At 38.5% G+C, this 26,611-nt stretch overlaps 2 protein-coding genes across 2 annotated transcripts in view; both read right to left on the minus strand.

Moving 5' to 3' along the window:
• Positions 1–411: 411 nt before the first annotated feature.
• On the minus strand, positions 412–3,981 carry LOC108681568. The gene is made up of 5 exons (XM_018170612.2): positions 3,870–3,981; positions 2,676–3,030; positions 2,179–2,297; positions 1,326–1,831; positions 412–1,076 (listed from the first exon to the last, which is right to left on the minus strand). Exons 1-5 carry the CDS (start codon positions 3,933–3,935, stop codon positions 938–940), a joined length of 1,185 nt encoding a protein of 394 aa, XP_018026101.1. The 5' UTR covers positions 3,936–3,981; the 3' UTR covers positions 412–937.
• Positions 3,982–8,150: 4,169 nt separating this feature from the next.
• Positions 8,151–26,611, minus strand: part of LOC108681575 — a 29,689-nt gene continuing 11,228 nt past the window's right edge. Inside the window, exon 2 of the mRNA XM_018170621.2 lies at positions 8,151–11,221. Coding sequence (XP_018026110.1) covers positions 8,846–11,221 — 2,376 coding nt within the window. The 3' untranslated portion in view covers positions 8,151–8,845. The remainder of the gene's footprint in view (positions 11,222–26,611) is intronic.

Below are 26,611 nucleotides of genomic sequence, written 5' to 3' on the forward strand. Positions count from 1 at the left end.
AGCTGACCGATATTTGGCCGTCCTCGACCTGCCTCTGATTTTTAATAAGGTTGCAGGTCCGGCAATCGTAACTTGCAGCAAAAGTCTGCAGTGATCTGCCGTAGTTGCTGCCTAACATGCGCAACTGCTAAACATCGCCAGATTCAGACGTCTCCAGAGTCCTGAGTCCCAAAACTCTGGTCAAGTCCGAATTAGCGGCAAAGTTTCATGAGCTACTCTCCTCTAATAATGTTCTTAGCAATTTTGAGAATGCGATGTATTGCATTTAATAATATTCTTTTATTCAATTACAGGATAAACATTCTAACAATACTTTATGGTTATGGTCCCCGATCTTTTGGTTTAGCTGCATTCTCCTTCTATTTAGCCAGGGTAATGATTTGAACCCATTAATTGATAAATCCCTGATAATGATTTATTTAGTAAAATAAATACAATAAAAGCGTTGATAATAAAATAAGTTCTAGATGAATGTAGGGGAATGGATGAAAATAGTCTAAACCCGACCATCTCAGTGTCCGAGGCCAGTGGCTGGTCCTATGGCTGGCACATTTAGTAAGCTAAATAGTCTAAACCCGACCATCTCAGTGTCCGAGGCCAGTGGCTGGTCCTATGGCTGGCACCTTTAGTAAGCTAAATAGTCTAAACCCGACCATCTCACTGTCCGAGGCCAGTGGCTGGGGACAGGCCTATGGCCTTAGTCATCCAGCAGACTGACCGTACACCCAGCCATCTCGAAGTCTCCGAGGTCGGTGCCTGGGCTCCGGGCTGTAGGCTTTAGTCAGCCAGTTGGCTGACCGTACACCCAGCCATCACGAAATCTCCGAGGTCGGTGCCTGGGCCCCGGGCTGTAGGCTTTAGTCAGCCAGCAGACTGACCGTACACCCAGCCATCTCGAAATCTCCGAGGTCGGTGCCTGGGCCCCGGGCTGTAGGCTTTAGTCAGCCAGTAGGCTGACCGTACACCCAGCCATCTCGAAGTCTCCGAGGTCGGTGCCTGGGCCCCGGGCTCGTAGCCTCACTGTCAGGGCGCCCGTGTGGCTTGTGAACTCGAAGTCTTGCACAAAGCCGCAAACCCTGCACAAGTCCAATTAATTAATTAAATTTAATTAATATCAAATCAATATGGTTTCAATACATGCTGCTATCAATTGAGAAAATTTCGATAAGGAGATACGGCGGGGGTTTGGGGACTAACTTCCAATATGAATAAAAAGGCTAACGTAAGTGGGGTTGAAATCAACAGTAAAAGACACGAAAATAAGGAAACAATGACGAAAATAATTTCTTGTAGTCTAATTCGCTATATCTAGCATCATCACTAACCGTTCAGATCGTTCCATAGTGTCACCCACAATCATGTGATTGCCTTTCGCACACTTGCGCTCTGAGTGCGTTTCATCTCCTTGTTGGCTACTCTCTGTAACAGCTTGTGTTGTTACGTCATTTGGAAGTACATTTTCTCCTAGGCTTCGTTTTTCGATATTTCCATGAATATTAGTGTTATTCTTTTCGATATTTTCATTCCTCTCTTGATCATTATTTTGCTTATTACTAACTTCAGTAGAAATTTCATATTTTTCATCATCTTCATCATGGTTGACATTTTTCTCCACGTCACGCTTCTGAATGCTTCCACCATCATCGCTGTCGCTTTCCCATTCGTAGTTTCCTACTAGTATTAAATCTTCACAAGTAAGACGCAAATTCTTCGATACTTTTCTTTTCATTTCAACTTCGGTTCCATGTCGCACCTCTGCGGCGTAAAGGTCAGAATTGGCATCTGCGGACGAAGCGTTCAGTTCCGGGACGGCCGTTGCGTTGTTTTCAGCCTGACAAAAATCCGACATCAATGTTAAAAAAATAGTTATATATAGTAAACTAGTACATTTCTCAACTAAAGTTGCAATTATTATACGGATCAGATTTTAATGGAAATTGAATTTTGCAACAATCCTGTCAAATGAAGATCGGCTCTAATAGCGGCATTTTGAATTCGACTTCAGATGTAAATTAGGTGAAAAGTTGTTCCAAGAAAGAAAAATTACAACACAGAAAATCCATAATTTTTGTCACGAGCAGAGGAGTAAACTTTCACGGAAGAAAGTGCTGGTCATTGATGCAAATTTTATTAGAAAATATATATGATTAACTTGCAGCTATCTGGTCTAGTGCTGACCAAGAAAAGCCACATGCAGGGGCGGGGGAGGGCGGCGAGGCTGGCTGTGAGTGCCACTGGGGCGCCGACCCTCACAATGGCGGGGAGGGGGGAGGCCGAGCAGAGGAGCGGGGAGTCCGCTGCCAATATGAAATAATTTTAGCCAATCAGGACGTGCATATAATTAGAAAAGTCTGTGTGTAAGCATATTCAATATTTGGTGAAGGGAATAACATAGCGTTGTTAAATAGCGGTGAGTTTCGTGCTAGATTGCGGTGCTAGAGTAACAAATGACTCAACTTTTTGATTGAGAGACACGAGTGTCGGAAGCCAATAGGCGATACATTGCCAAATCACGAATAATGCGTGTGTTGGATGTATAAAAGTTATTCGAGATGAAAATTGTAATTAAAAATTACTTGCAAAATATAAGATTAATTTCAACCTTCTAGCCCAAATTATGGGATAGAAAACCATAAATTATATTACTTGGCTACATTTTTCCTTCTTATACGTACTCTCTGCTTCAATGTGCTCCAGGCTAACGACCACCATAACCCTGGCCTCATCATCAGTATCGTTGAGAGACACGGCAAGTCCAGTGTGTTCCGCTGGTCCCTTTTCTATTTCTGGTGAACCTCCCTCTACTATTAGAACAGTTGTGTTCTCAAAAGAAGAATTGGATTCTATTCCAGGAGTGCTCAACTCAGTAAACCCAGAACTAATCTCAGTAACTGATCCATCTTGATGCTCATCTGAGGTTCGGTTCTGGGTTTTCATAGCGCTAAAATCCGTAACTGGAGAACTGATCTCCGCATCTGTGAAGTTCAAATATGTTGCCCCAGACTCGAGCGATGAAGCATCAATCTGAGGCTGAAATAGAAAGAACATAATAACATAAGTTCATAACATAACATAACATAGTGACGTCGGCGCTGAAGTGTAGGCCTGATGTGGCCTGTCGCCGATTCTTTTCCTTTTCGTGCCTTGTTCATAGATCTAAACTCGTGTCATTTGACCGGATCTTTTCTCTCTTCATCATTATTTTGCTTATTACTAACTTCAGTATAAATTTCATATTTTTCATCATTATACAATACAACTAATATTCCACACATTGACTCAGTGACACAATCAGAATTCAATATATTAAAAGTTAAAGTTTTGATATCAGTTGAAAGTGTTCGATTTAGATTTGAATAGCTTCCTTTCTATACTTTAGAATAGAATAGAAGTGTCGGCACTGAAGAAATAGGCCCATGGCCTGTTGCCGATTCTTGTACTTTAGGAGAGCCTCGGGTTAAAACCAATTGTTTATTAATTGAATGACATTTCTGAAATTGGCTGCATTAAAAGCCTCTTGTTAACTGAAGAAATGAGTTAATTAAAGGCCATAAGAATGGAAGCAATTGACAGTGAACTTTTCACATATGGTTCACAACTACAAATAACTTTAAAGAAGTCAGTAAACAAAAAAGTGTTTTTATATTTGTCAATTAACGTAAACCTCGTAACGCACAATGTTGCTCTTGATCATTCTATAACCTTTACTATCTTCATATGCAATTCAATGCATGACAATTTATGTGATTCTTTGTATGATTTCTTCAAGGCTCTCAGCCTGCCTATTAAAGAAACTACTGCCGTTTTTAGTGTCGTCTAGGACACTAATACAGCCTCTTAAAAGGTTTCTTTCAGAAAATTTTACTCACCGCAGCATTCGAGGGCTGACTAACGGAAATTAAAGACACCACGAAGAAGAAATTTATCGCACGCATGACTGCTGTATATTAGATTTGTGGAGCTGTTGGGTCTTCTATATCAAATCTGCTTGGTATAGTTGATAAATAAAAATAATTAAAAATGCATATATGAAGGTCTCAAAGGAATAATTTTTCCAAAATATTTTTTCTTTTCCTCAAAACTTAAGAATTACTGCGTTCAAGGCAACAAGTAAACTAATTGGCAAAAATGACTATAGTTTTCTAAATGACTGTAGGACGAAACTTCAAATAAAGTTAAGGCAAAAATGTGAACTTAATATTTCATAAATAATAAATTTTCATTTCCTAATTCTTTATTTCCATACGGGTTCGTGAATGGCCAATACTAAAAATACATGTTACTATTGTCGTCTTTCGTTTCGCTCATTAGCGATAATTTTTCAGTTATACAGGTCGTAAACCTAATTATATACAGGTAACTTAAACCTAATTATCTAAGTTTTTAATAAAGCTTAAGACAATTGATAAATTGATTGAATCCCGAAATCGATAATCTCATTGAATCTCTCAGTCAATTCTTCAATTACATTTGAATGGAGGTACCGAACCTAACAAAGGCATCTCAAAAAGCTTTAAACAGGATTGACACACGATGATAGTATTCAAATGATGAAGTTTTATTGATGAAAATTTTTATCACGTTTCAGAGAGTAACACATAATAACGTGAAACGATTCAGAGATACCCACAGTCCGTGCACTTGGTCACGCTGCGGCTGCGACAGCTCGAGTGTCCGAGACCACCAGTCTGTGCACAACCTAAACTTCCTTACATTGCCATGTTTTATGAACATCATAACAATGGCCAATGCAATTGCAACGGCTTGATTGTTGCGTACTCAGCTGCTGAGAAACAACAGCTCCCTTCAACATGTTTTAATAAACACCAGGTGAGGAAATGTACGCGACGCAGCGACTGCTTCATGGAAGTTTTATTGCTACATTCGTTAGTTGGCTACAAGCCGCGTCTTTTAAAGTCGAAGAACATTCTTTATTCTTCTTAAGTTGAAGCAAAGTAAATTATGTTAAGGAGTTCCATATTTCAAGTTTATTTCGCTATTATGCCTTTAAGGTTAGTAATGATGCTTCAGTAGAATTGTATTTATGCATGTCATGACCACTCTGGACTCGCAGCTAAATCACTTGGACTAGGATGAGATGACGCCCAGGCTATCTCTACCTTCATTTGTCGAGACGCTGTTACCCATGCAAATGCACCCGTTACTGCTGCTGTTTTGTTATGTTAATCAAACTAATATTTCAGATTATCCTGTTGTGTAATAGCGTTTATAGAGGCCTCTTTGGTATCATGGATGCATTTCTTGGATACATTAATCTTTTATTTGCTCAATCAATCAACTAGTGTCGTTGCAATTGTTCGTCGGTCGCGAAAAAGGCTTCATCGGCTCAGACAGTTCCCTATGTACTGAGGGCACAATGTCACAAGATTTACCATACATTTTCTTGAAAGTATTCAAACCTATTTAGTACACTCTCCGTACATTATAAACGTGGATTATACATTCAACTTTCAAAAAATTGCTAAACGTCTTCTTCGTATTTTTCAGACATTTCCATTTCAGTTCTCTCCGTTTCTCCCGGTTTAAATCTGAGTTCAGTTAATAGTGTTAATTTTGAAGCAATGTCTTTGTGGAACGCTGTTCAGTGTTGTAAATTTGCTTTGCAGTTCGATATTCTGTAAATCTTACGAACTTTTATGAAGAAAACTGTCGACTGTCCGTTGTCTTATCTCTGAAGCTGGCATAGGGAGAACCATGCTTTTTTACAGTTGGTACGTATACAGTTAATAATTCTAAGGGCAACTTACTTTGGATTCTAACTTAATTTCATCGGCGCACTCAAATATTTTGTTCCATACAGAGGGTTTAAGGTCGAGGGCCATTCGTTGGGTCCTAATTATAAACAGTGAAGGTCATGTTTATGGCATTACGCTACTCATGCTGCGCGCCATAATCTCATTCAGAACAACGGGACGAATAATTCTGCATATATTCAACACTCATATAATACTACATAAATATGGATGGGTAAATCGGCTAGCCCTGGCCCAGTGAACGACGAATACTCTGCTCTGTATCCGCAGATTCCACGCAGTTTGGTGCTGGGAAATTATCCGTTAAGGCCTCTACGAGGATCAGCTTTAAGCATACAAAAAATAACAGAGATATCGTTTCCTGAGTAATTTATTACCGAACAAAAGCCCTATAACTGCATCGATTGTTACGGTAATCCATCAGTATTATATTATTGTGATACCACACAATTCCCGAGTGAATTTTGAAGATGCTTGCGTTAACTATCTATATTTTTCTTTTGTATGAAAACAATCCCAGCGTCGAGAGCAGCGCCACACCTCGAGGTTTCGCGCACGAGCGGCGGCCTGTGTAATTGCAGGGCAAACTCCCCGTGATTACACTGCAATCTCGAAGCAACTTAACCGAGCTCTTAAGAATCTGATAAATCCTGACTGGGAAAAATACTGAGAAATATTCGAATTAAAAACTTCAACTTTTGTTCAGAAATAAACTGAGTCGGGAATTTTTGTACCATTATTTGTTGAAACTTGGAGAAAAGAAGAATCAAATTGTAAGGAATTTGAGAATATGATGCTTGGCACTGCTCATGCAATGAGCGATCAGAATTTTCACCTATGTTACGAAACTTGATGTGTTACATTGTACTTTCGTCTTTTTCATAAATTCGAAAACATAAAATATTATATAATTCTTCACGCATAAAGTTTAACGTCTTTCATGAGGTTATTTGTTTGTGGGTTGAAATTCAATTTCATTTATTTCTATTTTAAGCTGTGTTATATGAAATTCTTCACAAGAGGATAACTAAAAAGACCAAACCTTTCTCAGAAATGTATTCAATAGACCACTGAAGAATCTAAATTATTCTGTACAAATAAGTAAATAAAAGGAAATTAAATTCTGAATGACCCTACGAACAATAGATATTTTGTGCCTATATAGTCGCATTAGAGGTTGTCATGTTTTCATCTAACCTCAGAACATAACGAAACTGATCAATTAAAAACTTAGCGGAATCGTTCACTTCCCTACAAATTTGTGGTACCAAATAACATACACTTTAGAATCAATATTCTAGTCCAATACACATTTTAGCTTAAATTTAGCGGAGTAACAAATTCTGCAGAGGTTTTATTCATCGCATTCTACATGAATTAGCATAAATTACATGTTTAAGGAATTCTATGTCACCACATTGATAAAGAATGAGCCCACATGCCTGGGGTAGAAGGCTTTATGCAGTATAGCATGCTGATCAGGATGTCGTCGTAGGTTTTAAGAATGGCATCTATAACCAGCTATAATAATTGTTCAGATTCAAAATTTTCACGCTTTACTTAAAATATTCAGATTTCAGAATTTTTATTCGAAAACTCGATTGAAATTACCGTTTATTTTCTTTAATGACTCTCTAAGGGGTTCGTGTTAAAATTTGAAATTGTATCACAACTTAGAAACGAACTGAACATTATATGAGCACAACAAAAATTATCCTTGGAAAGTAAACAACAATTGACGAAACATCAATAAACAACAATAAAAATAATGCAAGGGAAAATAACGGCACAAATTAAGACAGTTTCCTGTATGAAAACTGTTCTTAAAACCTGCTTATTTCTTTTAAAACTTTTTTTTACCGTCTGTACGCCATGATTGCAATGCATCGACGTAGCTTGTATGTAAATAACATTTAATAATCGTATAAAATTATATCTAATATTTTGAAGTATCGTACGTCCGTTGTTTACTGATATTGGAAAGTATATATGCCACTTTTTACAATAACTGAAGTTGGGGCTGCTGTTCCGCAATAGGAATAATTTAAAAGTGCAACTGGTTATTTTGAAAATGTTTGCGTTTAGATTTCAAACTGGCGCAAGTTTTAATGGGTAAATGTTTATAGATCCTTTTCACCTTAAAATAGCGTTGATCAAGCCCGTCTAATGAGAAGCTACAAAAGAGAACACAATGAAGTGCCACGCATACATAGATGTAAATGATTTATAGTACTCCTCACATTATTTTTGTTGAGCGTCGGTTATAAAGTTGTCATAACGTCGATCTTCTAAATTATGACAATTGATTTTAATACTTATAAATCTGAGGTTGTGAATGAAATAAAATAAATGTTCAAGTCAAGATCAAGGGAGTTGAAAAAGAAGGCGACACGATAGTGAAGAATGATTAGAAAGAAAGTGACTTACCACAAAGGCCATCAACATGGATTTATCAGTAAATATTTTTAAAGACCAAGAATAACATTCTAAGATTATCTGCATGGTCGAAGAAAATCTTAAAAATATCAACTATTATTCAATTGAACATTTTTCGAATGCGAGCAAAATAAAGTACGAAAAAATGTTACCACATTCAAACTCAACGAAAAAAAGATTACATTTCTCATATGCCATCGTTTAAGGAGCATAAGACTATAAATTAAAGATATAAATAAAATAAACAAACGCTTATTGAGGCATGGAGTGGATTTTTACATAATGTGTATCGTACAATATATAAATTGAACCTACAATTTCTTATTGTCTTGTGAAATCTGACTATTCGCTCTCGAATACGGCTGAAAAATTCGCACAATTAAAAACTTATTTCATTATATAATTTTTGTGGCATAAGGCATTGAAAAATTAAAATGGAACACAATATCCTAGAATTAAAATTGTAACTATTGTGCATGAATACTTGACTAGAAATAATAGGCTCAAAACACATTTCTGATTGAACAAATATGCTTTCTATTTTTTTTTACTGAACATATTCCTGAATTTTTAATTCCGATTTCATGTCGTGCATTTATCATCTTCTTTTGTCATTAAAATTTATCCAACAATGATTAACTAGACGTGGACTTTTCCGGGGTTCTTACATAAGGAGCCACTGGCTGCCAGTCGCCGTCGGACCAGTTCTCGGGGATCTCAACCTGCCTGGCTGTCCGCAATCCTTGTGCGTTGCTCCGCTGTTCGAGGGTCTTGCTCTGATCCGAGTTCACCGGGATGGTTTCAGAGTCTTTATAAACAAGAACACCGCTAATTTTCTTCCCTTTGATTTCTGGAAGTTCGGGAATGGGAGTTTTGTCATCATCGGTAGGGGCGGATGAAAAGCTTCGAGATTCCTTTTCGTTCATTTTTACGACGCCTCCGTATCGTGCAGCTGCGAATTGCCTGGGCTCTTGAATTACTTCAGATTTTGAGGTTTCAGACTGCTTGTGGTTGGCCAATCGCTTGGTACGAGTGTCAGTTTTCGAGACTTTGTCCTCGTCTGTTTTATTTTTTGGTGCATCAACAACCGTCGGTAAGCTCTTACTTTCCGAACCATACACTTCTCGCAGGGCATTGCGAACGTTAAAATCTAGTGAATTATCTCCAAGTGCAGTATTCAAGTCAAGAACTTCGATCTGGGCATTGTCTAGGTAGCCTGAGTTAATTAGAGTTTGGCTCAACTCTGAGGGTAAACCATTGGGGAACTCTTCTCGCACGCCCTTCAGAGCTCCTGTTAAGTCTAGGTCGTCAATTGATTCATAGGGCTTATCATCGGAGACTTCAATAAAGTAAACTTCGACATCGTCAGCCTGAGGTTGATAAAGCGAAGGATCTATCTCGATGGGAGCAGGAGTGTGCGTGGGATCTGCGTCTTCGAATACGATCTCAATGATAGGATCGTTGTAATTTAAAGGCGAATCATATGTTACGAACGCTTGAGAGGACTCCGAGAATGAGCCAGTTTGAACTGGTATTCCTCCATGAGCATTAACGATTGAACTTGGCACTCCGGTGCTAACCGCAGCGTTGGGAGCAGAATAAGAGGTGTCGACATCAATGCTTACTGGATGCTCAACCCCATGGGTCACTTCTTCGGGGAATGGGATTTGTTTCGATGGAATGAAAGATTTATCTCCTGAATGAATCGATGACACACCAGCGCTGAGAGAAGAGGACCCAACAGAGTTAAGAGAATAAAGAGGGGCAGGCGGCTGCTCGAGGTATGATATGGAGGAAGTTCCGTGCTCTGCCATTGGTAATTGGGCAGATCCATGCGCATGGGCGATAGCAGAAGACAGGCCACTTCCAAACGATAAATTTTCCTGAAGTTCCTTAGCTGCCAATGGGTGGCCTGCAAATTCACCAGCCAGTTGATTACTTCCTGCTTGGTAAACAGGGGGGCGATGATCGATTTGTCTTCCGGTCTTCAGAGCTGTGCTGAAGTCAATTTCATTTACTGCTTCTACGCTATGACTGTCATCTGTTTCCGCTGGTAGTTCATGTTTAATTTCTGCAGGAAGATCGTGCTGTGGTACACTTACAGACTGATGAGAGAATCCTTGTGGTACCGAGAGTTCATCAGAGATGTGAACACCTCCTACACCACCGGCTGAAGTTCCACTTAAATCATTGGACACGGTGATCAGGTCATCATCCTTAATGGGCCCAAAACCTTTGTGACTACCACCGCCATAACTGCTTCCATAACTACTGGTCGTATGAACGGCATGCGCGTGGATATCATTTGAGAAAACCTCTTGAACTGGAGGGGCGATGAGTCCAGTACTGTCACCGTAAGATGTAATTAGACTTCCGTCTTTACCACGGGAATGGTGGAAGTTTCCATCGAACCCTACTGTTGTGTGACTGTGACCAAGAGATGGACCAGACGAATGAGTGATCGTTTCGACGTGGGCGGGTATACTTGAGAACCCAGTGCTACCATAACTACCTAGACTTCCAAACGACGATCCAGAGTCAAAGGATCCTACGCTTCCGAATGATGATCCAGAGTCGAAGGTTCCCAAGCTTGAGAAGGATGACGAACTGAATCCTCCGCCGCTGTGTGAGCCTAGACCTTTTGAATGGATCTCAATAGGCGCTGCGTGGGAAGATTTGAACGAAGCAACTGGAGTGCTTCCGATACTGTGACCACCCAAGCCATAGCTTCCAAGTCCATGGCCGCCGACGAAACTGTGTGTCCCATAACCGACTCCATAACTGGGTACCACAGGCTTCTGGTAGAGTGGTGGAGGGGGTGGAGGAGCGTGCTGAACTATGGGGGGCGCGTTAATGTAGATGGGTCGGTATCCCCCATGGGGTCTTCGTCTGCCGCCTTTTCCTTTGCCCTTATCCCCACCGCCTCCGCCGAACATCCCTCCAAACCAATCGTTCATCCCCGCTTCTGACATCGGGACGAGAGCACACGCCATCAATACGGCGCTGGCCACCTGAAAAATATGAACAAATTTAGTGTTGTTTCTAGACAACTGTACAGACACTCATTTATAAAAATAATGCAAAAGAAAGATTTAAATGACACGTGTGAAATGTATGAAAAAATGTACCGAAAAAGGCAAAAACCACAACATAGATTTCTTGCTTGTTACTACGAGTTGATGGAAATAATTGAACCTTGACGGTAATTGAAGGTTTTCGATGAAACATTTGTGTAATAATCTGCGGCAGGTACCCTGAATCTGCAATCATTTTCCCGGTGGTTAGTCAATCCCTTCGACCTTCTAATCGTTATCGATGTGCGGAAAGCCCAATTCTTCGAAATATGAGCGGTTGGGGGATTCGTAAGATGCGCGCTGTCACTCAGGGCAGTGACTCAGCACTCAGCAGCATCCTGACACTGGCAGTGCAGCCCGAGATCATCTCTTGCATTTTTTCAACAATCCAAAAAGTCTGATTATATCAGCCGTTGAACGGACATCAATGAAAATGTTTTCCTTTGTAAAATTTTCAATTCATTATTTGCTCAGTATATATGTGAGATTCAGTATAATTCTCAACTAAAATTCGTAGATTTGTCAATAGAATATTTATGAAGACTTTCTATAATGCCAATTTATGAAGACCATATATTGGTGAGTTGCATGATGCAAAGTGAACGAAAAGTTCAGTCATTATTATAATATGAGGTCGCCATGAATAATGTTTCATTAATTTGCAAATAATTGTTACTCTGAATAAATCCTTCGAATCGGAATGTTTAACTGATCAGTGGAAAATTGAGAACAATAACAAATGAGTTCACAGAACAATAGTATTAAAGTGTAAATTTACAGGAAAGTGCAATAATATTAAATTCTAATTATAATAGTTTAGTCCGTCGTTCGATTCATAAATTGCAAGAAAACCATCACCGCGTAAATTTCATTTGGTCTGTCATCTTTCGTTAGAATCAAGAAGCAAACTGTCACAACAGAAATACAAAAATTTTCTTACTAAAGCAACGGCATTATGATACATTTTCTAAGGCTTAAGAACGAAAACAGAAAAAATTTAAAATCTGTGAATGTCATCCGATGTCAGCTATGATAATACAGATTCGGAAAAATGGAGAAATGAAATGGTAGTGGGTATAGAAGAAAGTAAGATTATCTAAGAACTTAAAACACTAACAAAAAATTATTTACTCAGAAATCAAAAGGTTATCTTCACGGCGATTAATAATTACAGATATAAATTAATTTAATTAAGTGACATTTGTCATAACTTTAATAACGCTCCCAAGCTCCGTTCAGTCTTTAAATGCCTAGCAAATTACGGACCAGGCAGCTATCTCAATCAATCGTCAGTTATGGAAAGATCGGGTTCCAAAGGCCGGATCCCTTGGGAATCAAGTCACGAAAAATTCAAGAATCGGCAACAGGCCATGGGCCTATTTCTTCAGTGCTGACACTTTTATTCTATTCTAAGACCCGCAAGACTGGGAGTAAAATAGCACAACACTGCGTTGGTCAGCTCACTTTCCCCAGCCACGAAGACAATGCTGTGCTGATGCCATCATGACCGTGCTCAAGTTCCGTCCTTATTCGGTTAACAAACGAACCATAAATTCTGTTTAATTTTGCCCCCTTTTGCCTGGCGATGTAGACTTGGGCCCATACTTTCAAAAAAATTTAAGAGATCGTAAGTTCATCAGCCAATCATTGACGGCCTTTCAAGCAAAATCCACCAATCATTGACAAGGAAATAGAGCGTAAATACTTACGTTCACTTAGCGAGTTTTGAAAGTATGGCCCTTGATGTTTAAAAAGTAAACAGAGAAGTGCGATTCAAGCATCGGATGAAATATCTGCAGGCGTTTAAATAAAAGACAGAGAATTTTTCATTGGGCTTTTTGAATCTTAGTTGAAAAAAAAAACTTAACGAACATGTAGACTTTCTATTTTTTTGCGCCACATCTAACGTGCATTTAATCATCAAAATTAACAAACCGAAAACGAGGTTTTGGGGATAAGAAATAAATTTTATAAAATGAATAAGATCCGGGGAATTTCAAGTTTCTGTTTTTCAATTTGAAAACTGTATTATATAATAATACTCATAATAATGAAAAGTGATTAAATGATATTAACTATTGCTGATAGTTACTTTGACTAACAAGAATCTGAGTCTGCAGTTTGCCTCAATAAGTGTGTTCACGATTAATACCGTTCATGGAATTTAATTGTTTGCTCAGCAGTATAATTCTAGACTCATGAGGTGTCAGAATGAAGTGCATTGTTAAATTACATGGTATTGTTCCCTTTCACTGCGCGCTTCCAGCTGCTTGAATACTTCAAGGAATTATTATGAACTACGAATTAGTGAACGCGACCTGAACAATGCCGAGCAGTACGGCACTGCCTCATTCGCTTCAACATTGGAGCTCCGACGGTACTAAGATTTGCACAACATTGATAACCTTTTGTACGTAATTGCAAAATTTGTATATCATGAATATTTTGTGAAATAATTTCATAATGATAAGCCACTCGCATTAGTTTTGATTCAGAAATAAACATCATTGCTCAATTTTTAACCTTAAAGCAAATGCAGATTGTTAATGGAGGTACAAAATATTTGCGGAAATCGACTCCTATGCCGAATTTATTCAAGGAAAAGATTTTAGTGATTAAACGTGAAGTTTGCTGTTGTAATCCAAAATATTGTTAAAAAGAACCAGAAGTTTGTTCCTGCATAGCAAACATAAAACATCTTCTTTACAAAGCCACTAGCTTCCTCAGTCCAGCGATTTTGGATAGATGATTTATCACGATAACTCTAATAAAAATAACATTTTTCTTGCTAGATTGTATAAGATGCTAGATTCTTTGATAATTACAAAAGAATTAAAAATGATTAATATGACAATCTCTACTGTGAGTATTACCGAATTTATTAACGTGATGTTGAAGTGTTCTGAAGTTTCGTGCCTATAAACTTTCATTTTGAAACGTGGGAATTCGAAATGGAACAGATGGAATGCCTAAAATATATAGTGCAGTTACATAATCGAGAATTTTCCTTATATTCGTTAAAAGATATTATTAGTTTTCACACTTTTTCAGACAAAATTATTTTAAACAAAATCATTACAATCAATAGAAAGTTCATAGATTCATTTTCACGCACTACAAATTCAAAATGTTATAATTAGAATATTTAGCGTACCTTCACGTAACTAAAAATTTCTAAAGCATTATTAATAACATTAGTTACATATTCAAACAATGATGTAAATCAGTTTCCTTCGCACTTTATAACTTCAAAGTCCAGAAAACTGCATAGGTTAAATTGTTTAAATAGTAACACGCTCTCTTACCCACATTAATAGTATAGTGATTCTAGCACCGATACATATTTTTACGAGCCAAAGTGGGTCCAGATAACCCCAAATTAGGGTAAAAATTGCATTGCTATATCGACGGTCTTACTCATTTCTCTGCTTGATATGAAAGAAACCTCCGCACAATTTTATGTAAGCTACACTCAGCCAGGATCGATTCCTGTCTTGTGCAACTTCCTTGCAGTAGAAAAGACGTTGAGAACAGTTGCCGGCGTAATACTCTATATACGAATATAAATAAAAATATATAAGTATATATAAAAAAGTCAATAAGTTCGTATCAGTATTCACCTCAAGGCTCTTGGCTGAGCTTGCAGGTTTTTCTTTCAGGTTGAGTTTCACTTTGCAAGGAAACTGTTTTTTAAATCAAGGTTCGCGTGTACAGGTTACTCGTATATAGGCACAAAAATATCATATCGTGAGCACCTCGTTTTTTGAGCTACGATTCTTGCGCATATAAATGATGTGTGCGATCACCTTGTGGAAGGTATACTGAAATATTCTTGGTTTGATCATATTGAGTAGATTGATATCATTGTCTCGATCACACAATCATAAGCTTCCCTATTTGATATGAACAATATTTAAGGGGCAATTAGAATTTCTGATTGTATATTAAATAAAAATAATGTGCGACTGTTTTTTATTGAAAAATTTCAATATTTTTCTGCCATTTATTGCAAATTTATGTCACAAGCACCCCCAACAGCGTATTTTTCTGTTCACAGTCAAGCTCTTCCTTAGGGTATTCTTTATTTCTTTTCAGGGGGCAAACCCTGCAATTGTCGCAGGGCTGAAGTGTTTCGAGGGCTCAGAAGTCTGTAATTATTGTCATGCGTGATTACAATGAAGAAAGGAAGTGTTGGGTGACACGGCAGCTCTGAACGACCGCGGGACGTGACTCTAGTAGTTCTGTCGTTGTGAGTTATGTGAATGTTATAGTGTACCACGACTGGATAATATGTGGAAAAATTTCCGAGCATTTTGCACGTTGGCAAAATTTTGAAAAAAGCTCCTAATTGCAGACGTATTGCGATAAAATGACCTTTTATTTTTTATAATAAACCAGTCGTTGTACTTATGCTGTAACTTTCACTTGAAAACTACTATTCAGTGCCCTACATGTCAAATTATTATCGATTGAACAATTTACTGATCTTTTTATTGCCTATCTTGTGAACACAGTCACTTCTCTGTGGTGGAATATCACTGACAGTGACTTATACAAACCATGGCTAAACGAGGCTACGTTCGTGGTGACTTAAATCCTAAACGAAAACTTACAATAATGCAATAGCGATCACTCACACTATTAATTCCACTTCGCACATTATTTAATTACAGTGCTCACTGCAGTGTAAATTTCATTAAAACTTCATTGTGGAGATGACTATTTTAATTAATATATTCACAGTTGGTGCAGTGCCGCAGGTCATCGTCATCATACACGATGGTAATTAAGATGCATGAGGCTTCAGGGCTCGGCCGGAGAAAGTGAAGCAGACCGCGACCAATCATAGAGGCGGGGCACCGATGCCCAGTATACCTTGAGCCTATACAAATGTGCTGTGTTGGTGCTATAGATGTTGTGATGATAATAACTGAGGGTAGTTTATACGCTCAGTGAAAGTGTTGAGGAATGTGGCGACTTAGAATTAAATTTACGTTACTTAGAGAAATCAATTATTTGAACGATCATAGAGGATATTATTTCCATTTCTGCGTAGAAATCGTTAGAAAAAAGCTCTTAGGTTAGAGTTCAGAAAAATGAGAGATGGTTTCGAGTTATCAAACAAAGTATGACGAAAGCGAGAGTAGTTGAAAATAGGCTATATCTGGAATGCTAAAATTATATATTTAATAAATTAGATGATAATCCAACTTGAAGCGGCATAATGAAAGCCTTAAATTCATTTAGAATGCTTAACATGTTATTACCAAATCGCGCAATGAATATTTCAAATGCACCGGCTTCTACATCGTTGTAAGTAAAATTTCCAAAATATAGGTAAGCGATTTGAACCGGTCTATGTTCAGTCCTGAATTTATCTCAGCCGAACACATTAGCCGAAACAAATTTTTTAGAATGCCCCGCTGCCCTCAGAACGCCCCAGGTGCCCTCGGAATGTATGCACGGAGGGTATGCGCCCGGTTTCTCTTGACGGTTGCAGTTTCACATTTTTTGTCTCTGCCTGCGGACCTGCCAGTCATTTTAGAGTTTTTTGTCGCAACGTTGAGCAACGTCCAAGAAAGCGGCGGCTGTGAATGTCAGGAGGCAGTGAAAGTAGAGCTCTTGACCGGGCAGTTCAATATGAAACTATGCCGCGAATATAGTGAATATATGCTGCTGCATAATTGCAAATACCGACAATGGCTACCTCATGTGTATGTTCACTTCAGACTATTTATTTAATATCCTTTCCATTCATTCATATACAAGATTTTTTTCTGTATGTTTCAGCAACTTTTGTTTTAGTGTATTGTATTATTTCTTTTAAAGAATGAGGCACATGTAAATTTCACCACAGTCTGCATAGTTCCGCAAAACCCTCAGCCTTTAGCTGCAAAATGTCTGGAGACCTTTATTATATGTCTGAAGCTGTTATTAAACTTCGTTTATACATGTCTTCAATTCATATATAGAGACGTGGCGCACTTGCTCAGAAAGTACAGCCCGATTGGCCAGGTGCGTTCATTAAAACACACCGAAGCCTACATTTAGAACCCGGTAGCCTGAATTAAATTTCTACTTCTTGCCTCATGCAGCCGCTGGGCTAGAAACTGGGCCGCGGTATATCAGTCCCTGGAGCACGCGCCGCAAGCATTCAACCGGTCCGCACAATCCGGTGCACGTCACATCCTGATGTGGCTTCAGGAGTCCGCGGCCTGCGCTTCATGGCTTATATCCTGCTTCATATCCTGATGTGGCTTCAGGAGTCCGCGGCCTGCGCTTCATGGCTTATGTCCTGCTTCATATCCTGTTGAAGCTTCAGGAGTAGGAGTCGGCGGCCTGCGCTTGATGGCTTATAATCTGCTTCATATCCTGTTTAAGCTTCATTAGTAGGAGTCCGAGGCCTGCGCATGATGGCTTAATTATATCCTGCTTCACAAATTGACGTGGCTTCGAAAGCAAGAGTCATGGGCCTGCAGCTTCATGAAACCGCAGCTCTAATGATAATAACATTTGAAGCTCATAATGAAAATTAAAGTCATTCCAAAATGGGCAGAACTCCCTCTAAAAACATTCACAGAAGTCCATCAAAGAATGAGATTAAATTTCCTCTTTAATGGATTCTTACCATTCAAAGAAGATAAAAAATTTTCTGAGAGGCCAGCCTTCGTCGGACTGTAGGCGCATTATCATGGCATTATGCCATCGCGACACATCGGGCAAGCAGGTAAAAGGAAAGTTGCTTCTCGTTATTGTCTGCCAAGTCATCCTTGTCGGCAGCGTGAGCCACGACGTATACTTCCCCCGGCCGCTGAGCACACACTGATTAGTCTGAGGGTAAACCTTTGAAAAAGTTATCGGAAATGCAGCTTTGCCTCGTGGATAAGCTGGATGACCTTGTATGAAAGTTTATAAGATAGAAATTAGAACTGAAGATTTTCTTTTGGCCAGAAAGTATCGTATTTTTTTGCAAGTGCGTGGTTTACAATTGTTCCTAAGTCCTGAGATTTTCCTACTAATTTTAACACAAAAAATTATGAATTTAATTGTATTACGTTTCTAAAATTGTTCCCACTTTTCTAACAAATATCAGTAACTATGAGCATACGGTAGGAAGAATTTAATAATAAGGAGGGAATTTTAGTTACAGGAGAGCTCCTCATGACTGGCAGCATCGACAGCAGCAAATAAATTCGACTTCCCTTGATCGCGCGGCGCGATCCTGGCGCTGCGTTCATCCTTTCAGAAACTGGTTATCTGACGTCCCTGCTTACGCCGTGTTGCTGCACGCGTCGTGTTGCTGCACGCATCGTGTTGCTGCACATGCCGTGTTGCTGCACGCGTCGTGTTGCTGCACATGCCGTGTTGCTGCACGCGTCGTGTTGCTGCACATGCCGTGTTGCTGCACGCGTCGTGTTGCTGCACATGCCGTGTTGCTACACGCGTCGTGTTGCTGCACGCGTCGTGTTGCTCCACGCGTCGTGTTGCTGCACGCGTCGTGTTGCTACACGCGTCGTGTTGCTAACACGCGTCGTGTTGCTGCACGCGTCGTGTTGCTGCACGCGTCGTGTTGCTACACGCGTCGTGAAAGGTTTACCACTTTTTGTTAGTGATCTCTGATTTTCAATGATCACGATCAATGGTCGTTTCTGAATCGTGAAAAACGTTTATTTATAATTAATTAATTTAAAATGATTATTCATGATTAGAAATGAAGTTCGATGGAGGATCATGGCTGACTGTTGACCACAAATGATTATAGGTCAAGTTTATCAAAAGTGAACTTAACGCGCAGTCACGACTGTGAATTTGCTAAACGGTCAGTGTTATGGTGTTTGTGATTAGTTATCTGCAAAATGGTGTTCATGGGTAATAGTCAGTTAAATGTTGCAGCGCGATCACTGATCATTAGAAAGGTGCTGCGTGATTAATGATCAGTAATGGTGTTCGTAATCAATGGTCAGTTGAATGGTGCTCGTGGTTTATGATACGAACGATGCAAATTAATAGATCAGACAATGGAGATATGATGGAAGTTGGACAGATAAGTCGATCCAAATTCATTAAATCCTGAACAGAACTCTATAATAAACCATGCTTTAGGATATTCAGATAAAAGACATATGAATACGATACGTATGCTGCGGCTATAAGTGTAGCCTGGTCATCTTAGCACCTGTGCTAGTGCTACTTGATCGAAGCCTAGTGATTCTACACATGTACGGACCTTTATAAAATGTATTCTCCAGAAATGATCCCATAAATTTCAGCGCATGATAAATTACGTAAAATAAGTCTCAGTTTCTGATAAGGTGTCATCAGCCACTCATCCGTTTATTTTACCGAGATTCTATAGTAATATCTGTTTAGGCACCACAGACTTATTTGTACAGATATTATTTAGTTATCGCTGCTATGCTGTATTTATCAAACCTCACAGACATATTTATTCACTACTCTACTAAATTTATCAATTAATATTCAGTTAAGTAGGTGCACATCGCGCTAACGTTTGCTCTTGCGTCAAGGAAAGGCAGAGGCGACTGCCTGAAGACTACGTCGTTAAGTCCGACGTAAATGACGTAAAAATTTCCGCGTTGCGCAAGACGCAGTCTGCAATTTTCTCTCCCGAGCGACGAAGCAATTTTCTCCCCTAAGGACGTGGAATTTTTTTCCTCTGTAATTTACGACTGCGAATATGTCAGTTCAACGATTTTTTCATTTATTGTGGATTCTCGTTTGTGTAAGGCAGCCATGAGTGTACTCTGAAAATATTTTTATTTATAAATTTTTGTAAGTGTAACTTAGATTGAAAATTCTCCTCTACTGCTAAAGTATGCACTTTTGATTGACTTATTATTCATATTACTATTAATTATTGAAAGAACAAAATACGTTGAATAAACGTCATCCCTTTGTTTTTAAATGAAAGAGGTTATCGTATTAAGGTATTACAAAGGGGTATCTTAAAAAATAAATGTCATAAATTGATGTTGAATTCAACCATGTGCACTGGAAAGCCACAATACTTGCAAAATTACTAGCTATTAACCGGTGCAAGTCCGACTTAAATTGCTTCTTCAAATTTATACGTACGAATAATTTTAGCGGCTTTGATGCGAAGTGAGGTTTTGAAAGCATTTTTAGCTGCAAAATCGTTTGGGATTGGGAACGGGTCTCATAATTTTTTTTAACAGCCGCACATTTTTCTGATTTATTGCAACTTTTTCAGCAGGCTTTCAATTTTCCCGGACTTCGTCGCTTAAAATTCTTGTCAATAGCGATAAAATTTCTGAGTTTTATTTTAGTGATAATAGATAATTTGTCTGAGCTTACCTTATCTAGCTTCAAACGTGGCTAAACGCTAAATAACTTGGGAGCGTGAGCGAAATTTCGAGTCCCAAATTTTTTGTGACCTAATTCTGTAATTATAAATTTGAACTAATTTCATCTAAAGTTCTAAACTTAATGAACCTGATCAAATATAGGATAAATTAGCTAAACCCCATAAAAATTTTGTTACCCTGTATAATTCATGTATAATCACTACACACAAAAATCAGAAGCCAGGCATAGGCCGCCGATAACACGGACAAGATTTATACAATGGGCGTCTCCTCCGTACAACTGCCGCACCCGGAACTATTTTTCTTTCTGAATTAGAAAACCAAGTTTTTGCGCCAGACGAGATTTGCGATCGATTTGCAGGTTTTTGCTCAGAGCGAGAAATTTGGGCAGAGTGACCAGGACGTCTGTTGCGGTTTTCTCCTTCGTCCAGCTAAAACTTTCTGATCGTTATCATTTTTTTTTCTTTGCAAGAGGGTCTATGCAGGCTATTCATACGGATTAAAAATCTAATATCACAATATGAAAGGATGCATGCGCAAAATATTAAAAAATATCATTACTTGTTTCATGCACAAACATCAATTAACCAAAGTTTTCATTAAGTAAAAAATCGAAGGTCGGTTTTTCTTGAATTTCCGGTTTATTCTGTATTTTCATTCAATTAAATTAAATTATGCGGCGTTATTTACAGATGCATGTGATTATTTCGTTCCGATTATCGCTTAGAATTCGATTATTTTAAATATAGAGGTTTGCGCTGCTACGCATGAGTTCACAGAAGGCAGTGCGTTAACATCTCCCTCTTACGTAAAAACTGAACCATGCAAGTAATAACTGGTACGTACTACCTTCCAGCCATTATGTGCCACGTACACATTATCCTCTAAAATAATGCTAATCACATTGAGGTATTTCGTAGACATTGAAGCTCTAGGCATTACGCAATGTTACACTTCCGTACAATAGCCTTCAGCCAAACGAACTCGCTCTGCTACTTTCCTTCTGAGCTCCAGGGCTTCTGTCCAGCCAGTCTGCCTGCGCCCTGCGGGTTGGAGTGAAAGCAAACTTGCATAACATAATCAATTCAGGAGACATCACGCCTTGGCTAATGCAGCTCACAATAACTTGAATAAAATTATCACACAAAACTAATGGAAAATGGAGGGCTTGTTGTTGACATGCAGACTAGTTTGTGAATTTCAATACGGGGAGAGATAAACACTGGTCTGAATCACCACAAATTTAATGTTGGTCTTCGAGTGTCTCGGCCCGCTTATGTTATAAATTATCCGCCGATCATCCTGTTTGATATCGCAAATATTGAACCTCATGATCAACATCTACGCTAGAACTTGAGCAAGTTTCGTTTTCATTCTACTTCGTTTCCTTTTCGCTTTCATTCTACTTTGTTTCGTTATCGTTTTCATTTAACTTTGTTTCGTGTTCGTTTTCATTCTACTTTGTTTCGTTTTCATTCTACTTTGTTTCGTTTTCGTTTTCATTCTACTTTATTTCGTTTTCGTTTTAATTCTACTCGCCCACCCCATGTTTCATTGTAGTTCGTCGTAGTGCCTTGCCCCGGAGCCTTCATTCATGAGCTGCTGATTTGGAATGCATTCTCCAGCCCTGCGTCGCTCATTGTGAGCTGCAATGACTGGGCACTAATTGAACACATTAGGCCCGCTAAGTGAGGTCTGTACACACTTTTTTCGCTTTCGATTCTTCAATTAGTAACTCATGAATCTTCGACATGCCAAACTAAGGATGCCGGATATTTAAGAACTCTTTTTTTGTTTTATAATGAACGTTTTTAAAAAGAAGGTTTTCTAAGAAGGTTTTTAAGAAGGCTTTTGAGAAAGGTTTTTTATACACTTAAAAAATTTAGCGCTAAAACTCTTCTTATTTTTATAAGAAACGTTATTAAGCCCATTAATTGGAGCTAGAACGCAGTGGCTCTATGGCAACTGATTATTCGCTCATAATGTTCCTGTCCGCTGGTCGGCTGTCCTACAGTTTTCAGTAGGGATAAGTGTGACCGGACAATGGACCCAATGGATCGGCATTGAATTGCATAGATCATGAGTGATGACTTCATGCAGATCCATACTGAACAAATCTCACTCAGTGGCAAGCAAAGACGCTGAAATGTGTTTGTTGAAAACAAGATAGATGAATAATGTAAAGGATTTCATGCCACCAGCGAAAAGTTTCGGTAGTTGAACGGACGTTTGTGCGTTTCACTCACCTCTTGCTGGAAGAAAAAATGAATCAACGGATCAACGCAAATATTTTTTTGCAAATGTTGCGATGTTCGAATTGACGATAATCACTTACAAAAGAAACCATTTACAATCCAAGCGTAATGGAATGTAATTCCCTTGTGTCATAATTTAAATTTATAAATAATAATTTTCTTACAAACAAAAGTATTTACTTACAAAAGAGAATATTTAAAAACATGTTTTCCGTAAGTTATGCTTGTGACCAAGCTCGTCGGGAAGCTCGAAGTGAACGCAGCCTCAGAGAGGGCGCATGGAAACTCCTGACTCACGCTCCTTAAGTGCCTTCACAGCGTTGGTTTTATCATGTAGAAGCAGGATTCTCATGCATCTCAAAGCAGCCGAGTGTGCCCATAGTTTGCTCTGAAAGCATTTAAACAGCACCACCAATTTATGGAAACGTCATCTGTTTTGATGTTTTTCGTTGATTATTAAAAAGCAATTTAAATCAGTAAAAAAATTCACTCTCATGTAATAAAAATCATGCAATTCTATTCCGAAAAGATTCATGTCGCGGGTGATTGCAGTCGCTCTTGCTCAATATCGCTGGGATTTTTAAAAAAGAATGTTTAAACATAAATACGTTCTCCTTGTTGAAAAGCAACGTAATTATACTGGTGGTGCCGAAATAACACTAATAAACGATATAACACTAATCATTTCTCATGGGATAATTTTGCCAAATAATAATTTTGTAAGATCATAAATTTCATATCTGAATTTATTTCTATCAGTCATGCTCACGCGAGATATTTCAACCTGCTTCAGAACAGAGCGAAAAGTGTCCAAATGTCCCAAATATTCAATGTCTTGTGAACTATAGTGACGTCAGCGATTAGTGTGCGAAAAGTTGTTAAAAATGGCTGACAATTGAAAGAAATACCTATCAGTTATACCTAATAGGTCTTTCAATGATTGATCGCAAAAAAATTAATGGTCAATTGACGATCGGTAATGAAACATGATCTAAACAATTGACCGACATGATCCAAACAATTCTTTCGGACAAAAGATTATTTTTTGTGCACAAAATGCCTGTGGCGAAACAATAGTTCCATCCCTGATAACATTTTCAAAGGAGTGAATATCAAATTAGCAATATGCAGAAATTATATGTAATTAATAATTATAATAATAATAATAACAATAATAATAATAATAATAATAATAGCGGTTTCAGCGTTTATTAGGCCATAGGCCTGTCGCTGATTCTTAAAATCGCAGAACATGCACAGCTTGTTGCGGTCTCGAACTCGCGACTCACTGATTCAAATTCTGCTGTGCTTAACCGCCCGGCCTCCTTGCCGATTCTGACCAGAAACTGGCGCACAGAGCTGGGATCGAACCCGCGCCTCTCTGCGCCAATCTTGGTACTCTGAATTAGATGAAGCCAGTATTTTTAGCGTCTTGTTTTTCTGCCTGATGAAGAATTCAAAAGCTGATAAGCTTGACGCAAATATTTCAGGTCGTAGTCGTAGGTTTTATCTGTGATATTTAATTTTTTCTGCATCGATTTATCAAACTTCTGATGACATTTGTATCGTCACGATAACTTCATCTTACGAAAGCATTGATGATTTAACTCTTACAAATTTTCCATGACAATAGGTGATTGTGAATACTATACATACTAAGAATTCTGGCAGATATCAGAAAAATAGTAGACCTAACAGTCAGGCAGAGGCAGTGCATTCTGACCGCGATGATTGTGCTTTAAAAATTACCTAAAACCAGGGGGAAAAATTCTCCGAGTGGGATAAATTTTACCCTACGGAAAGAATACAGACGTTAAATTTAACCTGAGATCCAGTAATGTGGAAAGTGAGCATCAATATTTTTTTGGAAGTTCTTATATTGGCGATTGAGCCGTGAGAATGCGTCAAGGTTTATAGACGCAAGCCAGATATGCTGGCCATTTTGATAGACGTTGGAAACGACAAGTTCTAAAGCTGGAAAATTTCCCTTACTCATAGTGGAGTCAAAGACTCATAATGAAGCCTGATAATGAAGCCTCCTGAGAAAACGGCTCAAGTCACTTACTGTGGAAAAAAATCCTCTGATATTTAGCATATACATTATCCAAGCGACAAAGATTTCATTTCAATTAGTAGCGTCCATTGTTTAGAATTGATAATTTAGACGCTTTATAACACTAAATTAATATGGGATGCGTTATCAATCAACATAGTTTACTACAATTTGAATTTGAAACTTTGCAGACTAGAGTGAAAAATATTTCAATGCATTTTCCTATAATAATCTTCATTTCAGTCTGATTATAGAGTTCTTGTGCCACTTAATTAAATTAACTATTGCTCGAAGTAATGTTATGCAAATTATTCAGACATCGAGTCCATGATGAAAATTCATGTAACTAGTGTTGAATTGTAGCCTAGGGAAAAAATTAAAAAAACTATCTTGCAAAAAAGTAAACTAGTGCAGCTGAGCTAACAAAGATATGATGTCAATTTGAGAAACTATAAGAAATCTTTTCAGTTATACATTGCTAGACTCTGCCACTACAAACAGAGAGCAGGAAATATAAATAATCATGAATCTAGCCTTAAATCGATAAATGTGATCCTTAAGACGCTTGTATATTTAAGTACGAGATGTCCCGCAGACACTTTCACTCTCCAGCCTCTTGAGAAGGATCGAGCAAGATTTTTATGACTTCCAACTTCACATAAAAACATATGTGACGGCGGCTGCTGGCGGCCATGACTATGCGACTTGCGGCTCGACGACGCAAGCTTGGATTTAGCTTCACTTCCATTAGAAATCTTGGTCGACTTAGAGGCGGCCGACCACCGCTGCTAAGTTTCAATAAGCAATTTTTTGGCGGACAAGGAGGGTCACAGAAGCAAAAATTGTTTATCAGACAATAATATAGGTTCAGACAATAATATAGACAATAATAATAGATTATTAGTACAGGAGATTGTGTGCTAGTAATTCGTATTTTTATTTTCGATGATCATTTGTTGTCTCCAGATAGCTACTAAATAAACCAAAAATAATATAGGACAACTAAGAGATAACATGAGGCGGTTTATTGATTCATGCTGGATATTCCCTACTAAATCGAGAAGTGAGCCCATTCTGTTATGTCTCCACTACAAGAAGTTCAAACTGCGCCAATACGCAAACAAAAAACTATGTGTTCGAAGTGCTTAAAGACTTGAAAACAAGACTCACTGCCTAATTTATCGTTATTGAATGACGGGAAAGAAAGCGAAAGGCGCGCCAGGAATTTACCAGAAGAATTTGAGAAGGGAAAGTGTATCGGGAAAGAACAGCGCAAGGAATGCATAGGCGATAACTTTCTAGAGTCGGTCAGCTAGAAAGATGAATACAAGACGATGAAAAACCGAGGCTGTTCGAGATCACTGAGGCGTGTTGGTACATATGAGGGAGGCAGACATACCCTACTAAAAGATTTACGGGCGGTACATTTGCGGCCGACAAATATCTAATTGGTAACAACAGTTTATTTGAAATTAGATCGAACATGGGACGAGGCTTCGTTAACGGGAGTTTATGTCCCTTTTGGTTACCAACGTTGGCAATCGAACAAACAATCTATTGTAGTTTTTAGCGCATTTTCTCATATATGGAAAAAATTCCCCTTTCTGCTCGTCATGTCCGTCCGTCTGTCCGTCCGTCCGTCCGTGACTTCACGTTTTCGTCGACGAGAAAA

The sequence above is a fragment of the Hyalella azteca genome, unplaced genomic scaffold, assembly GCF_000764305.2.
Source record: "Hyalella azteca isolate HAZT.00-mixed unplaced genomic scaffold, Hazt_2.0.2 contig16191, whole genome shotgun sequence".
Classification (NCBI taxonomy): Eukaryota; Metazoa; Arthropoda; class Malacostraca; order Amphipoda; family Hyalellidae; genus Hyalella; species Hyalella azteca.

Coding starts and splice junctions, on each gene's coding strand:
- LOC108681568 (XM_018170612.2), bottom strand. CDS start 3,935: ATGCGTGCGATAAATTTCTTCTTCGTGGTGTCTTTAATTTCCGTTAGT. Junction 2,298..2,675: donor GGAGCACATTGAAGCAGAGA/GTACGTATAAGA, acceptor TCATATTGGCAG/CGGACTCCCCGCTCCTCTGC. Junction 1,832..2,178: donor CCTGCATGTGGCTTTTCTTG/GTCAGCACTAGA, acceptor GATTTTTGTCAG/GCTGAAAACAACGCAACGGC.